Source organism: Anguilla rostrata, chromosome 3 (assembly GCF_018555375.3).
Source record: "Anguilla rostrata isolate EN2019 chromosome 3, ASM1855537v3, whole genome shotgun sequence".
Classification (NCBI taxonomy): Eukaryota; Metazoa; Chordata; class Actinopteri; order Anguilliformes; family Anguillidae; genus Anguilla; species Anguilla rostrata.
In genome coordinates, this window is record NC_057935.1 from 12,434,336 (window position 1) to 12,452,036 (window position 17,701).

At 49.3% G+C, this 17,701-nt stretch overlaps 1 protein-coding gene across 2 annotated transcripts in view; it reads left to right on the forward strand.

The window, feature by feature from the left end:
* The window catches only part of gpc3 (glypican 3), an 83,543-nt gene that overhangs the window by 26,039 nt on the left and 39,803 nt on the right, over nt 1-17,701 (forward strand). For both annotated transcript variants that reach the window (XM_064326257.1, XM_064326258.1), the window contains exon 3: nt 16,389-17,086. In XM_064326257.1, coding sequence (XP_064182327.1) covers nt 16,389-17,086 — 698 coding nt within the window. The remainder of the gene's footprint in view (nt 1-16,388; nt 17,087-17,701) is intronic.

The window sequence follows — 17,701 nt, forward strand, 5'->3', positions numbered from 1 at the left end:
GTTTCTGGATGGGGGGGGGGGACTCGGCCCTCACCCCCGTGACCCGTTCCGCCGCGCGGCTCTCCACGGAGGTCTGGGCGTGTCAGAACCGCTGCCCCGCGGTGGTCGTCAGGGGGAACGGGCGCCATTAATATTTGAGTGGCTGTTGCCACACAGTCGCTGTTTACTGATAAGGACACTCTCAGGGGGATCCCCCCCCCCAGAACATCCCACAGCAGGGTGCTGTCAATCACTCCCTCACTCTCTTCCTCCTTCCTCTTCTCACTCACTCCCTCCCTGGCTTCTTTTCGGTGTTGGATAACTGACCTTCTGCCTTCCGTTCACTGACCAGTGCATCGTCTCCTGTGGTGCCACTGACATTCCACGAGTCTTTTCAGACATCACCAGCACGTAAAAGGGTTGAAGTGATTCCACATAGGTGATTTAGCCGAGTCTGTACTGTATCTCGTGTAAGTGAAGCACTGGGGTGGCTGAGGTACGGTCCTCCCTCTGCGTTTGGCACGGGGAAACAGCACCTTGATATGCACTTTTGTGCATCGCTGTGGATGAAAGCGTCTGCTAAATAAATGTAATGCAATGGAAGCAGTAGGCCAGTGACTCTCAGAGGTCTTTGTGTCCTGTGTCAGTTGTGCCATGAGCAAGGTAATGCTTATAACGGGTCCTGACTGCACATTTAACCTCTTGGTTGTGGTTTTCAGGAGAGAACCCCATGCAGTCATGGACATTAAAGTAAGGGGATTTAAATGAGGGGATTTAACCCAGGTTGGCCGTTCTAGAGGTGGTATCCAGGCTCCTCCTGAACCTACTCACCGAACCTCACTGGTCCCCTCCAATCACGTCGTTGCTCCCATTCTCTCTTCTCTGATTGGCTGACACTTTCACCGGGGGGGGCGGGGGGCCATGATGCTTTTGGCTCGGTTCATCCGTGTGTCAGGGAGTCAGGACGAGTTCAGGGGTTCATGCAGTTTTAATCACGAGGGTTGGCTTTTAATATCCCCCGTCATGCCACTCTCCCGTGTGATGACACACCTCTCGCCGGCCCTCTGAGAGCTTCGGCTGTGTGCTTCCACTGCCAGGGAGATTTGTTGACTCTCTTTTAGGCTGAAAGAAATAATTTAACATTTGAACCTCAATCTGGCGTTATGAGGTGGCAGGCCATGTAAGATGTTGGGGTTAAAAACGGCTGCCAACTGTGTTGTGACTAGACCTGGGCCAAGTAAATAATTGAACAATTTTCGCTCTTTAGACTAGAGTAAAATTCCTGCCAGTTACTGAGAATTTTAAAAGAATCTACTTTTTCACCAGTATTCAGAGAAAACTTCTTATTCTATATGAGTGTGCATTTTAGTTAACACATGTCAATTAAAATTTTTTTAATTTGTTTTCTGATTTTTCCAGGATAAAGATATAACCGTATCTGAGATACGTACTTAAGCCAGGTATGGCTGTGGTAGTTCACCGCTCCCTGTGGGATGTCCGTCCTCTTGCACAGTGAACGACTTGCTTCAGAGGTGTGAATAAACCATTTTCCAGTGAGCAGGCTGCTCCGTCCCCCGCTGCATCACTTCCTGCGTCTGGTGGAGCGCACGTGCCTGTCCACCGTGCTTGAATCAGTCTCTGCTCATTAAATGCCTTAATTGGAGCCAGTGGAGAGGGATGGGTGGACAGGTCAAAGGGGGGGATGGGTGGGGAACAGGGCGAATGGGGGATGGGTGGGGAAGAGGGCGAATGGGGGATGGCGGGGGGCAGGACGAATGGGGGATGGGGGATGTGCCATGGGCAGGCACTGACGTGTGCACAATGCCATGTTCACACACCGCCAAACACACCACCACACTCACACACTACCACACTCACACACTACCACACTCACACACTACCACACTCACACACTACCACACTCACACACTACCACATTCACACACCACCACACTCACACACTACCACACTCACACACCACCACACTCACACACCACATTCACACACCACCACACTCACACCACTACCACTCACACTCAACACCACTCACCACCATTCACACACCACCACACTCACACACACCACCACACACTCACACCACACTACCACACTACACACCCACACACCACCATACTCACACACCACCACATTCACACACTACCACACTCACACACTACCATACACCCACACCCACACACCACACTCATCCACCACATTCACACCACCACACTCACACACCCACATCACACACCACCACCACTCACACACTACACCTCCACCCCACTCACACACTCACACACACCACCACATTCACACACCACCACATTCACACACTACCATACTCACACACCACCACATTCACACACTACCACATTCACACACCACCACACTCACACCACCGCCATTCGCACACTACACTATCTTAAGCACTAGACATTCACACCCACTTTCCACCTGCCACCATCATTCTACCTCCGCACTTTTATTTTCTGTCCCTTTATTTCTTTCTTTCTCTCTCTTTCTCACTGTCTCTCTCTCTTGCCATTAGCCAACACCATCTAATTGCAGGGAAACACAATTTCAGTGATGAAACATTCAGCTGTAAAACCCCTCTTCCTCAATATTTCAAAGTGTGAAAATGAAAGAACAGGTCACAGCAAACAGTGCTGCCCTGTAAGGCAGGGAGCCGTTCGCCTCCTGCAGGTGTGCTCCCGTGAAGGGGACGTATTCTCATTTAGCCTGAGAGCGAGAGGGAAGAGGAGGGAGGGGGAGGGAGGAGGAGGAGGAATCACACACATTTTCAGAGGAAATGGTTTGTTTTGAATGAAAGTATGGAAGTGAGAAAGCAGAGCAAACTGGAATGAAACAGTGTGAGAGGAAGAGAGTTTTTTAATGGACACAATATATATCTCTCTTTCATCTCATGTTTGTTCCAGAGAGTACCCAGATGTCCATGTTTTGAAGGTGCTCAGTATTTCAACGCTCAGAGGCTCAATATGCATGTGTAGAATAAAAAAATAAATCAAACCGCAATGAAGCGGAGATGGAAAAAGAATCAGAAGCATCACTGGCAGTGCAGGACCAGAGGGGCGTGTCAGTCTCCGGGATTCTGTCCTGGCATGGGCTCCGGGTTACCTCTCCAGAGCCTCAGCTGCTTCTGCACAGTGCTCCCTCTCTCCCTCTCTCCATCCCTCCCTCCATCTCTCACTTCCTCTCTCTCTCCCTCCCTCCATCTCTCCCTACTTCCCTCCCTCCCTACATCTCTTCCTCCCTCCCTTCCTCACTCTCTCCCTCCCTTTTTCCCTCCCTCCCTTCCTCACTCACTCTCTCCCTCTCTCCCTCTCTCCCTCCCTCCCTCCCTCCATCTCTCCCTTCCACCCTTTGTCCCTAACTCCCTCCTCGCCTGCCTTGCTTGGCCAGTCTGGGCTCTGACACTTTCCTTATTTAAGCTGAGATGTTGGGGTCCTGCCTCACTGGTCAGTGCATTCGCCGAAGGTCCCATGGCACATATCACAAAGAGTACCGAGCCCCCCTCCGCCCCCTTCCCCCCGCCGCCCCCCCTTCCCCGCCTAATGATTCCCACAGTTGAATTGGTTTAATAATCCCCTTTCCTCCCCACCTCATCTGATGCGTGTTGAGCACTATGGTGCAAAATGGCCGCCGTGCAGCTCCCAGGTGGGTGTTACACACTGGCGGTGGGTGAGTCTCCCCCTTGCACTGTGCAGCGCTCTGAGATAATAGGACAGATAGGAGCTGAATAAATGCAATGCATTATTATACATCATAATAGCGGTAATAATAGTTATTATTATTCAGCGTTCCTGTGGCTTTGATCTTCTTTGTCGTGGCTGTGTGAAAGACAGGGACTGGCGCTTTTTTTTATTTATTTATTTTTTTGCCTTTTGGCTCTGGTGGGTTACAGATTTGAAAAGCGATGGCTGGTGTTTTTGCATTTCAGCCCATCTGGCGCTGTCGGTTTGTCTCTGCGCGCCTCCCTGCGCGGCGTTTGTGTGGCCTGTCACGGCTCCGTCAGGCTGCAGCTCCGTGCTTCTCTCAGCAAATTCTGCCCTGTGTGTTTGGCTGCGCGCTGTCTGTCCATGGACACGCATGTGGAACCTGTGTGTCTGTGTGTGTGTGTGTGTGTGTGTGTGTGTGTGAGAGAGATTGTGTAAGAGTGTGTATGAGTGCGTATGAGTGTGTGTATGAGTGATGGTGTAAGTGTGTGTATGAGTGCATATGAGTGTGTGTGTATGAGTGATGGTGTAAGTGTGTGTATGAGTGATTGTGTAAGTGTGTGTGTGAGTGATTGAGTAAGTGTGCGTATGAGTGCATATGAATGTGTGTGTGAGTGACTGTGTGAGAGTGTGTATGAGTGCGTATGAGTGTGTGTATATGAGTGATGGTATAAGTGTGTGCACAGCTCTAAGTTGGTGATGTATGCTGTGCCTTGTTAGGGCTGGAGCTCTAATTAACCTGCGTCAGACAGACCCGCTCGAGCAGATGTCTGGATCAGGGAGAGCTGACGGGCTGGATCAAAGCCAAGGAAAATAATTAGCCAGCCCTACTTCTCCCGTCCCCGTATCAAAGCCCCACTGTGTCTCCTCATAAACAGACCAGTGTGAGAGAGGAGAGGAACAGGCGCGAGCGAGGCTTCTGTCGCTAAACGCGGGCGGTAAACAGGACGACTGTGTGAAAGTTGTGCGACTTGTGTTTCCCTTCACCCGGGAAGCAGCCGTTTCTCCGATGTCTTCCGTGTGGAAATGGCGTCTGTGTGCCTTTTAGTGCGCCTGCCACTATTGCGGAACGGCGGGCTTGACACAGTCATCAAACGAGCAGCAGTTCCACTGGAGCGCGATATTTAACCTGTCTGTTATAACCCTGCTGGATGTGAGAGAAAATACATTTTTTGGGAAAGAACTGAATCAAAATTGCTTGTGTAGTTTCAAAGCTTTTTTTTTTTTTTTTTTAAATGTGGTGTGTTGCAACCTCTTAAAAATCCATCTTTATTCTGTGTGGAATCACTCTTTCTTTAACTGAAATATCAGGTCCCTTTTGGCTAAGAGGGTCTGTGTTCATGGTACAAGGTAAATGGAGAGGGGTCTCCAGAGCTCCTGAGAGGAACCTCCAAAGCATGACATCCCCACAGTGGCTGCTTTCACCTCATAGGTCTGTCTTCACAAAGTGACAGGAAAATGTTCCTGTTACTGACCCGGTTACCAAAAAGCACATCACACAGGTAAAGGGTTAAAGAGCAGCCTCACAATCTCCCGTGCACCACCTGTCCCCCCCGCCCTCCCGCGCAGGTCAACCTGACCTTGACAGTCCCTGAACCCCACTGAAATGCGCTACCGCCTGTGTGATGACAGGGGCGGAGAATGAATCACACAGGAGCGGGATTGTACAGGTGGTGCGCAGGTGGAGGTGGGAAGAATGACAGCGCCCCCGCCGGGACGTTAACCCTCGCCGCCCCAGCGCGGCCGCGGGCCCCCGTCACCTGTCCCGCGTCAGAGCGCCGCAGGACCCCTCTGGCAGCCGCGCGAGGTACTGAGGTCAATCGCTTTCGCTCTCGTCATTGCCTCCGTGTATTTACCCATTTGTTGTACAAGAGGTCCCGTTTACTTCCCGACGTGGCACGCGCTCTCGGCGGGAGCTTGTATAGCTGTGCTTTCGTGCGGTTCGTGCACTTGGCCAACAGCAGCTGATCTGAACGACCGTGTACACTGCCAGTAGGACGGTCTGGTAGCCGCTTCTGCGCATGCGTGCTGTACTGCTTGAGTCTCTTTACTTCACTCATTTTTTTTTTTGTGTCTCTTTTCATGCTTTACAGTGGGCATTTCACGCACCTTCCGTTTCATAATTTGCCTCTCCCATTCCTGAGCTTAATCTTTGGATACTCGACACTAACATGCCAATACAAAATTGCATCGCTCTCTCTCTCCTCTCAACTCTCCTCTCTCTCTCTCACACATGCTCACTTCAGGGCACATGCAATAAGACAAAGAGGCCCTCCAAACCTCATTTTGAGTTTGTCCGGGAACTCCATCTCTCTGCTGCTCACTTTCTGGGCGCCATTGTGTTGGACTGAGGCAACATGCTTTTCCTCTTGCTACTTCGGTCTGCCACATCATACTCTTTCCCTTTTCATCTTTTTTATCTGTGTCTGTATTTCAGTTATTCTGGCATGCACGCTTTGCTTTTCTTTTTTCATCTTTTCCTTTCTCTCCTGAGCTTTTAATGTTTTGATGAGCTATTCATCCCTAACTGAAAGTTGCCTGGAATGATAAATATTTAATCGTCTCTCTCTCTCTCTCTCTAACTCTCCCTCCCTCTCTCTCTCTCTCTCTCGCTCTTTCTTTTCATGGGGCGAATGTGCAATGAAGACGTTAAAGTGAGGTTCCTCCTTCCCTTTAAACTTCATTTGAGTTTGTCAGGCACCTCACCGCCTCTCTCTGCAACCGCTCACTTTCTGGGGAACAGGTGTTGGGGACGTGGAGACCGGAATCAGGGTGGGCGGGCGTGGTGTGTTCACACGCTAATGTACTGTAGGTAACTGCCACATCAATCTTCCCCTCATCAGTTGCTGTGTCTCAGAAAGGTTGGTAAAAGCTCTGAATGATCACAGAGTGATCTGAGACTAGGATCACTGTCACAGCGGATGCTCACTTTCTCTGGTGCAGAATACCTTTTTATCTGTGTTGGATATTTAAGGTTCATTTGCATCACAAGCTTTGCTTTCTGTAGTTTTTTTCTACAACAGTGTTGTCGCTGTAGAGATTATGAGCATGTTTTTAAATCATTCTTTAGATGAGACTTATTTCAACACCAGCTCTATGAAATGGTGGTGATGACTGTCTGAGGGCTCAAAAAGAGCCAACTAGTGCTTGGTTCTCTCTCTCTCTCTCACTCTTTCCCTTAACCAGTGCTAGCTCTGTCCTGTAGTACTGTGTGGTGATGGAGAAAGAATTCCCTGGCGTAGATGGGTCATATTGTGTTGGTTCATGGCCTGCGCTTTCTGTCTGTTTATCTGGGTGAGCCTCACTCTCTCAGTGACACATGGTCACCCTCAGCAGCACCCTGTTCTGTTAGCCTCCCTGAATCAGTGATACATGGTTGCCCATGGCAACCCTGGCTGTGCATATGATCACTGTCAGAGATTTGGAGGGCATATGGCAAATTTGGCATCTGTATTGGCACGCGGAAGACTTGCACATATTCAGAAAACAGAAGCTAACCTTCAGGCTCCTGTCCATATAACATGGTGCTTTTCTGTCCTCCCTGACATAGGAGGTCTCCAGGGTACTTGTCAGCAGAAAAGCGCATATTCAATTAAAACTGTGAGGTGCTGGCCGTTACCAAAGGACAGACTTTTATAGTGAAAGGACAAGCTGACCTTGCTCTTCTTTGTGGAAACCTCTATTCCAGACACAACTTAAAAATGCCAGTGAGCAAGAAAATGTACAATTTTAAGAATTTACTTCTCCCTTTTCTGTATGCAGTAATGTTTTTTTTTTTTGAAATATAATTTTGAATAAATAATGCTTTAAAGTAATTACAGGGAATATGTCAGCCTGGGTGTTTAAAAAATTCAGAATATCAAAAATGTGGTGCGTGTGCATATTCTGATGTTTTCAGTGCTCTGCTCAAAGACCAAAATAGTCAAAAGTCATAATATATGAACTCTTGAAATGAAATGTTGAAAAAGCCCTTAACATAACCAAGATTAACCCAATTATGGGTTATGGAAATGAATATGGGTTTTTATGCATAAGTAAGGCGGAACTTCTCAAAAATGTATTAAGAGCATGTGTGAACTTGGCTTCTGGCCTTTTTTTAAACCAGTTTGAGCAAGAACATTCAAATCCATGCTGAATTGGCGTAGGTAATCCCTGGCAGAAATCTCCAACTTTTCAGAAGCTGTTCTGCTAAACTTTGTGGCCTGAAAATCTGTATTGTGTTTAAAAAATGGCATTTTACTTGTTTATTTGACACCTACAGTGTACAATTTCCAACATGTAGTCTATTGCAACAGAGCTTGCTCAGGGGCAAATTTTCATCATGCCATTTTTTTAAAGGGTTAATTCCAAAGAACAACGCTATAGACCTACAAATGCATTGAGATGGTACTAAATACATTCGTATGAATACGTTTTGTGTTGTGAGGTTCAGGGCGCCAGTGAGCTCAATGCTGGTGATGGTGTTTAATCAAAGGATCATGGGTAAATGTGCTGGATGCCAAGCCTCCCGTGTCAGAGCCACGGCAGGACAGGTCCCGGACAGGGATGGAGGAACGACCTGGAAAACAATGCGCCCCTGTTAGCTTTGTCGGACGAGTAAAAAAACACTCCTCACTTTCCTCTCTTCTCTCTTTGATTCCTCTTTCTCCATCTCTACCCTTTTCCTATTCCAGGTCATTCTATTTAGGTCATGGGGGGGGATTTCAGATGGGAGAAGTTCTCTCTCTCTCTCCCACTCTCTCCTTTCTCATTTGAAACTTATTTTCTGTCTTTTTACCCCACGTCTGTGGTTTCCTGTTTCTCATGCCCAATCGTCTCTCCGCTCCAAGCCCGCTGCAGCCGCCTCACTTCTCCTGTAATACGGGGGTTCAGAAGTTTTCACCTTTTGAGTCTGAACCGTGAATAAATTAATGTAAATACAGGGGTTTATATCGAGCAGCTTTTTGTGTGACACCAGCCTGTGTGTGTGACGGTGGAGCCTGAGGCTCTTTAAGGGCTGACAGGTGGTGTTTCACTGTGGGCAGGGCAGCGGAGGGACAGCAGATCAATTCTCACTATTTTGCAGTCTTACCCAGCGTAGCTCTGCACTATGGAGCGCTATGTGGCAGTGTGGCACGCCTGTGCATGCGCAGCCTGAGAAGGTCTGTCGCAGTTTCGAACCGCGGCCCTCACCGGCTGCACTGCACAGCAAAGGGCTTCCATTAGCCCGGCCAGCTAAAGATCAAAGGTCCCCCAGCCAAGAAACCTAATCACAGTCTTAATGAGGCTCCAGGGGTTGACGTCATCCTCTGTCTCAGACGTGCTCCCGTGCTCACTAATGTCTCTGAACCCTGCAGGCACATGCACTCTCTGCAGTGCACCCGAGCCTCCGTATAGGCTGTGAAACACTGCTGATACGCACTCAGCAGGTAGGGAAAGGTCCATGTGAGATGGGGGTGGGGGGATATAGGGGGGTGGGGGGCGGGGGCGGGTTGGATTAGCAAGCACATTTCATTTTCGTTTGCTCTGCCCTGCATCTTATTTTTGGAAAGTATCATTTTTATCGGGATGGCTGCCCATACAGCGGACACAAACAAACACACACACAGCTCTCCCTCCTGTTGCCTGTTACCTGCAGTGTCTCACCTGGATCGTCCCAGAAGCCAAACTCACACACCTGTGGTCTCCGTTAGCTGCGGCATCCCAGCGTTTCTGTACCGGTACTGCATTCACACCTGCTCCAGAATCCCAGAATCCTTCAGTGTCCTCTGCTCTCTCGCTGTAATGGATTAATTAAGCTGCTCTCTCCCCCGTGGACCTGTGGAGTTTAGAGGGTTTTTTTTTTTTTTTGCTGGTGGGCATTGAGACGGCAGGACTGGCCCATTCATCACCAGGGCCTGGGGACCGGAGAGTGGAGAGTGGGGAGAGCGGGGATTGGGGGGGGGGAGCTGGAGGGGGAGGCTGCCAGCCGATGATGGATTGCATTTATGTAGCGCCTTTCATTTCACGGTCCCAAAGCACTTTTCCGGTGGGGTGGGTTGGGGTGGGGGTGGAGGGGGGAGGGGTTGGGACTCACCTTAACAACCGTGTAGCACCCGCATGGGGGAGATGAGCGGCGGCCATTTTGGCGCAGGAGCGCTCGTCGTACCGCAGGTGAGGCGGCGAAGCGGGGAAATAAACTGATGATTAGGTGGCGGGGCTGAGAGGAGCGGGGGACTGAGGGACCTGGTGAGTAAGAGGAAAGGGGGTGAGAAAGGGCAGCTCCCACCTGAGCACGTGCCTTGATTAAAGGAAGCGGGACCTTCGCATTGTGTGGCTGACAGAAATCCGGAGTGTAAAATGATTTGTCGAGCCGTGCCAAGGGAGGTAATGTTCGGCTGGGGGCGGTGAGGGGGTGGGTGGTGGGGGTGGTTGGGAGGTTTGGGGGGGGGGGGGTTATGGGAGGGCAGAGGAGAGAGATAGCTGTGCTCAGACCATTGGGGGACAAGTCCTTGCTGTAGATTAATTACCCTGCTGAGCGCTGTGTTTCCTATTGTTCCTGGCAAACAGCACATTTATTTTAATTTCACTAGTGGGTGTTTTTACATTTATTTTAGATAGATGGATTGCGGCATCAGAAAGTGTGTGAGGGTGAGAGCAGGGGGGAGAGAGGGAGGAGGGGGGGAGGAAAGCGGGGGAGAGAGAAATTAAACGAGGGAGCTGAAGAAAATGTGCTATGCCTGTTTTAAGGGGGAAAGAGTTCCAGAGCCACAAAGCCCACTCCAGCAAATTATACAGCCCCAGAGGCCACCTCAGCTTGTTCCAGAACCCTAAAGCCCCCCCCCCCCCCCTCCACAACTCCAACCATCCCCCCAGGGAGTTCCAGAACCCCAGAGCCTAAACCTGGTGAGTTCCAAAACCTCAAAGCCCAACCCTGGTGAGTTCCAGAACCCCAAAGCCCACATTGGTGAGTTTCCAGAGCTAGCCCCTGCCTTCGCTCCAAATCCGAGCTGAAGCCAGCCTTCACCGCCTGCCCGTTGCTTTGTGCGTTCTGAGCTGTGTCACGCAAACTGATTTTTCATTTATCAGCCCGGTGTGTTCCATCTGTGAGTGAGCACAGGGGACAAGCATCAGGGCTTTTCCAGTGAGAGAAGGAGCATTTTGTTCTGTGCACCGTACATTATATGTGACATTGAGCTTAACACCTCTTCCATGTGCGTGGTGTGGCGTTATTCTCTGCACTCAGAAGTGACAGTGGATAATTGTGCTTGAAATGCGTGACGATAAAAACCTGCCGGATGAAATGACGGATAAGAAAAGGAAGGCAGATTAGTGGTACTGCAGGGAGATGCATCATGTTCCACGTTCCCTTCTCTCCTTTCTCGTCTCTTTCTCTCTGGTGTCTCTTTGCATGCAAAGCCACATCTCCCTCTCCCTCTCTCTCTCTCCCTCCCTCCCTCTTTCATTCTCCCCTCATCTTTTCCCAGACCTTCAAAAATGTTTAATAGCCCCGTGCTCCTTTTTCTTTTCAGTCCATCTTTTATCCCTCTCTAATGTCCTCACTGCTAACAGCCGCAGACTTCTCATTCGCCCTCGGTTCATTAACCTTATCAGAAGATCTCTATTATTACTGATTGTGTTCAGAGTGGATTTGTGCGTGCATTTCGGAGGCAGACCCATTTGAAATGACGGATAACGCTTTGCTTGAAATAACTTATGTATGTATGATAGTTGTGCTGCACAGTACATCATAATATTCGTCATAAATATAGATACATTTTAACCAGCTTATAGTAATAGAAAAAATGCGCACATCCTAATTAGTGGAGGTGCTGAGCTTAGGGATCTATGAGGAATGCATATAAAGCTTGCAACACTCGTGAGCTCCAACACCCACCTTTATTGTGCAAAACTGACAAGCTGTCAACCTGGTGGAGATCCTGAGGGATCGAAACATTGTCTGTGTCGCACATTAAAGCTGTGTGTCGGAGCTCACAAATGTTGCGAGCTTTACTTGCGTTGAGCAGCCTGTAGTGTCGTAGTGGTCGTTATTACACGCTTTATAACCTTACGCCTGTGCTTGATCTGTGCAGTGCAGGCTTTTGTGAACGTAACCGCGCTGCGAAAAACGGTTTTGTCCACACGGTCCTGGATCGAATCGTGCCAGTGCCGGCTGTGGCCGGTAACTCCGTAGGGCGACGCGTAATCGCCGATCGCATCGCCCAGGGTTCAGTCAGTTAGGGGCCCGCGTTACATTACTATCTCGGGACCCCCGCTGGGCAATCAGGTGCAGACTGCGTGTTAATGCCGCATGTGAAAGGTCTTCCTCCGACTCTATACTAGAGTTTAGCAGCCTGTCAACACCACATTTCTCCGAATTGCCAGTTGCAGATAGTTGAGCATTCCCAAATTAAGGTGGAGAGTTGGACCTGCTCAGCCTCCACGTCGGGTGCAAATTTTATTTTATTTTTTCTTTTATAAGAAGAAGAAGAACGGTGTGAGAGTGTGACCGCGGTGCGGGGCGGTTTTTGTGAATCGGTACGTGCGATGCAGGAGGCTCTTCCCGAGCTGCGCTCCTGCGTCAGCGCCGGCTCCACTTTCCTCCCGCTGCCTTTGATTTCAGCTTCAAAGCGCCGTCTCCGGCGCGCCCCCCTCTCCCTGAGCTCTTCTTCAGAGCTCGCTCCCGTCTTATTCCCCGTTGGTAATGCACGATCAAGCGAACCCAGCGCCATGTCTGAGACCAAACAGGGGGGGGGGGGAGACTTCACTGGCCGAGCGTTGTCTCAAGATCAAATTCGGCTTCACGTGAGACTCAAGACTCGACAACGTTTGGCTTAAAAAAATTTTTTAAGACTTCCACTTGGGGCAAATTCAGTGTACACAAAGCAGACGCGCTCTGAATGAGTTACAAAAATGTGTTAAAGAAGACACACGTCTTTGTTTAGCACAGAGAGGTATTAGTACTCAGATAGCTAGCAGGGACAGAGAAGAAAATTAACCTGTAAATTGAAACTCCAAAACCAGAAGCATCCCAGCTGTGGGAGAGTTATAACTGCTGTATGAGATTGTGTTCTCTTCTGTCCCTATGTCCCTGTCTGTCTGTCTATATGTCTCTCTGTTTGCCTGTCCATGGTTTTTTCCCTCCTCCAAACCCTTCCACTGTATGAGTGTGTTTGTCTGGCTGTATGTCACTCTCTCTCTGTCCATGGTTTTCTCCCTCCTCCTAACCCTTCCCCTGTATAAGTGTGTCTGTATCTCTGTCTGTCTGTATGTCTTTCTCTGTGTCTGTGGTTCCCTCCCTCCTCCAAACCCTTCCCCTGTATAAGCTTGTTTGTAAGTCCTCCGTGTTTGTCCGTGCGTCCGTGTGTGTGTCTGTCAGATGACTGTGGTGAGTAACTCAATGCCGGGTCCAGTATCTCTCACCCCATGACTCTGTGGTTTCAGAGATGCTATCTTGGGCTTACCAGAAGTCTGCCTGCTGTCTTCCTGGAAATATACAACCCTCACCCCCCCACAAACCTGCTCCCCCCCCCCCTTAAAATGAAGCATTAAGTTAACATACGTATCAGGACAGCGAGAATGCCGATTATTTGGGTGCTGTCATGTCTGCTGCTGGAGAGCAATTACTGAGAGAAGGGATCATTCACAGAACCTGAGAGCCCAAATCAATACATATTCATTTAAATGCATAGAAATACATAAGAAAAATACTGTAGTTATATAGGTGCTACCATTATACCAGACATATATATATATATATATATATATATATATATATATATATATAGATGCACACACACACACACACACACAGTTTTCTTCTTGTAAACATGAGCGGATCTATTTATTTTGTTGCAGCAGTCAAGAACAGTTGGAAAGGAGACCTGCATCTGTCTCTGTGGCAGTTAGAGGTGACACTCCATCAGGGAAATGGATTAGTCTCGTTGCATGGGTAATTTATTGATGATTTCTGCAGTGGATGGGGGTGGGGAGGGGATAATGACCATAGGAACCCCCTGATTGATGCAGCAGTGATTAACATGGCTGCATTTTTCCCTCGCCGAGGCCAAGCTCTGGAGCGACTCTGGTCCTTTCAGTGCTAACGTCAGGTGCGTGCGAAAACTGAAACCCAACTTGGCGCGACAGTAGCAGCTTGACCATACCTGGTGCGTGACACCGTTTCTGTCAAATCCATGTTGCTTTCTGGCTCAATTCTTCTATTAGTTGATTTTTTTATATTAATATCAATATGAGCCCACCCCCACATCTATGTTGCTCAGACGCATATAAAGCTGAATTTGCAGTCTTGATGCACTACATCTCTCCAGCTGTTTCTGCAGTTTTTTGGCACCTTGGTTTTAATTTAATCTTTGGGATCTAATGCCGTTCATTTATGCTTAACTGCACTTAAACGTGGCTCCTCTAGTTGATGGCTGGTCTGCTACAAGCTGAATACTTTTTTGAATTTGTTAAACAATACTGTCAAACGGTATTTTAGCAGAAGGTTGTGGCATTCGGCAGATACGTCTGTTGAGCGTCTGTCAGTCAAATCACAAGTGGTCTCTTCTCTTCTCTTTCCATTTTTTCTGCATGCACATCACATCCACTGACCTTACTATACGATCTCTTATACTGTACGTGTTTTTGAGCTCAATAGAAGACTGAAGGTAGATGGCTGAGGTAAGCCTCTTAACGCGGTTCTTGAGAAGTAAAAAATATCGAAAGGGAATCTGAAGGGAGAGAGGATCGCCCTCCAAACAGCCCAGGTACAGGTTATCTCTCTCCCCGGTGCCTCACCGGACATTTTCACGGGGAAAAATACATTATTCATCCCCACGGAGACGACCTGGCTACCAGACCTTGCCTCTCCCATGAACTGAGTCATTTCCCCGGTCTATAGCCTGTCCCTGTAGCTAAAACAGCAGACCCTCCATTAGGAGACACCCGATCCTCATAGTGCATAAGGAAATGAAAGGGAGACAAAGGAAAATGGGTAGACACGGATTAATACCCTGATCTCTGTGCCCCAGCTAGTGCCGGCATTCTTCCTACAGTGTAAAAAGCCCATCCCTCTATCCAGTCAAACCGATTTCTCTGTCAAGACTGCAAGTGAAACAGTAGTTATTATTTCTTAAATTTCATGATTTTCTTTCTGAAGCGGTCCCAGGAAATGGTGAAGGAATTATAAGCTCTGCACTGTGTTTCTGTCACTGCTTCTCTCATATACTACTAAATCAAACACCTGTAAAATCATTTGGGTGTGTGTTTGTGTGCATATGTGTGTGTGTGTGTGTATGTTTGTGTGTGTGTGTGTGCGTGTGTGATCCCCAGCTCATTCTTTCCTGCTTCCATTTTCTCACCATTTTTGTCAGACTCCCACTGTACCCACTGATCACAGACGGAGGAGGAGCTGTGGCACAGCTGGAACACAGAAATCAAATTAGAGCCACCCCCCTTCCTTTGCTCCCCACCACACACACATGTGCACGCGCACACACGCACACATACTCACACACACACTCACACTCACACACTGACAAACACACGCACACACACACACACACACACACACACTGCTGGTTGGTTAATGGTGAACACAAAGCATGACATTCTGGCGGAAGACTCAGGTAAAGGTACACAGGTAAAGGTGCTTACAGAGTCAAGCTAAGTACTCAGGCGACGTAGCACATCAACCGTGGACAGTTCAAAAGCCGCCCTGTATTGGTGTCTACTTTGCAAAAAGGGCAAGTTAATGTGACGTGTCCTGCCTGTAGTGACACAGTCTTCTCACCACTAAAACTCGGTCCTGTAGCCTACCCAAAAAAACTGCTCTCTTTGTGGCAGTTAATCCTTTGTAATGAATTTCCTTATTTACAGTCAGGATTTGGCTGATCTGGCCTTTTTGCCACTTGCTGATAAGACTTCTCTTACTGGTTCAAAACATTCTATATGTCGTTTAAAAAAGCATCTGATTATTTTCCTTTTTCAAAGCCATTCCCTCCCTCTTTCACTTTTTATTTCTTCAAAATATGTTCTTAAACATCTCAAACAGGCACCGGCTCCTCTCCTGTGACTCATATCAATATTAAAATGTTGCTTTTAAGTCCCTAAGACCCTTGAAATATGCTTAAATGTTTATTTGGAAAGGTCACAGTGAGACTTGTGCTTGTAGTGTGATAAGAAGCCCTTCCCTCTCTCCTTTTCAATCTTTAAAACTCATAGCTGGACCTTCATAGTCCTTGCTGTAAATATGTGTTTTTTGTTGTTGTCGGGTCCAGTTACAGTATATTTAACGGTCTTGTAGAGACAGGTTTGTTTTATAAATAAGGCAATGTGATTGAATTTATAGTACCTACATTGGATTTGTGTGTGAGACATTTTGAATGAGAAATTATAGCATTGATGAAAGTACGGCCTAGCTTAAATGAACATTTGTTCTTATCTTTGACAAGTTTTCTCCTGTAACAACTAACTTACTGGCCTGTTAGTGAAGAATAAAAGTAACACATTGCATATGTAATTTATGTGCTTGTTTTCTCTCCTCTCACACACCTCCACACACGCACACACACACACACATTTGTGTTGATTGAATCCAGGGCATGTGGGTTCGTCAATATAATTGTTGACGGCAAAAACATTCTTTACAGTATGGACAGGTGTTGACTGAATCCCGGACGTGTGTTATCTGTTGGCTGTTTTTTCTGCTTCCCCCAGAGGCCTTCGAGATGGTGCTGCGTCACGGCCGGAACGCCACCCTGCTGACGCTGAGGGAGGAGTTTCGGGGCCTGGGGGGCGGAGCTAACAGTGCGGTGGGCCAGCTGTTCCTGGACATCTCCCTCTACATCCTGGGCTCCGACTCCAGCGTGGACGACATGGTGTCCTCTTTCTTCTCCCGCCTCTTCCCTCTGGCCTACCGGCGCCTCCTAGCGGTCGGGGAGGGTGGCGGCGGCGCAGTCTCGGAGGAGTGCCTGCGGGGGGCCTGGAAGGCCGCGGGGGCGTTCGGGCCCTACCCAAAGCTGGCCATGACGCGGCTGTCGCGCCCCCTGCTGGCCACGCGGGTCTTCCTGCAGGCGCTGAACCTGGGCATCGAGGTGGTGAACACCACGGACCACCTGCGGCTGGGCCGGGAGTGCGGGCGCGCCCTGCTGCGGCTGTGGTACTGCCCGCGCTGCCGGGGCCTGATGGAGGCGCCGCCCTGCCGCGCCGCCTGCCTGGCGGCCATGCGCGGGTGCCTGGGCGGGGCAGGCGAGGTGCAGCCCCACTGGCGGGGCTACGTGGAGGGGCTGGGGGCGCTGGACGGAGCCATGCGGGCCGAACGGGGGGACATGGAGGCCGCCGTGCTGCGGCTGCCCGCGCTCGTCCGGCTGGCCCTCAGACACGCCCTCGCCGCCCGCGGCCGGCTCGTCACCACGGTAACGAACGGACCGTCCTCACCAATGTGTGCCTGTGTGTGTGTGTGTGCGTGTGTGTCACCATACCCAATGTCTGTGACTTTAAATGTGAGCCACACATAGATTTTTTTTCAAAAATGCAGAGAAATGGGAGCAGCTGGGTGGCTGAGTTGGTTAAGGCACAATCGTGGCATGCATGGATGAGTTTCATTCCCTCGGATGAAATCTGGACTGTGCCAGTGCTGACTGAGGCCGGTAGCTCCACAGGGCGACCCACAATTGGCAATTGCATCGCCTATGGTATGGCAAGGTTCTGTCGGTTAGGGATCGGCATTCCTCGCCATATAATGACCCCTGTTGGTCGCTCGGGCGCCAGTGGGCTGAACGCAAAAGCTGCATATGAATGCAGTGGAGTCTCCTTGGACTCCACTCTGTGGGAGCTGAGCTGCAGCCTGCGGTGTGAAAAGAAGCAGCTGGTAACACCGCGTGTTTCGGAGGAGGACCGTGGATGTTTTCACCCTCCCGAAACGCCAGTGGGGGTTCGCAGCGTGAACGTGGCTGCGGTCGCAGATGATTGGCCGTTCCAAAATTGGAGTGGGGATTGGAGATGCTCAGTCCCATGTTGGGAGTCAAATT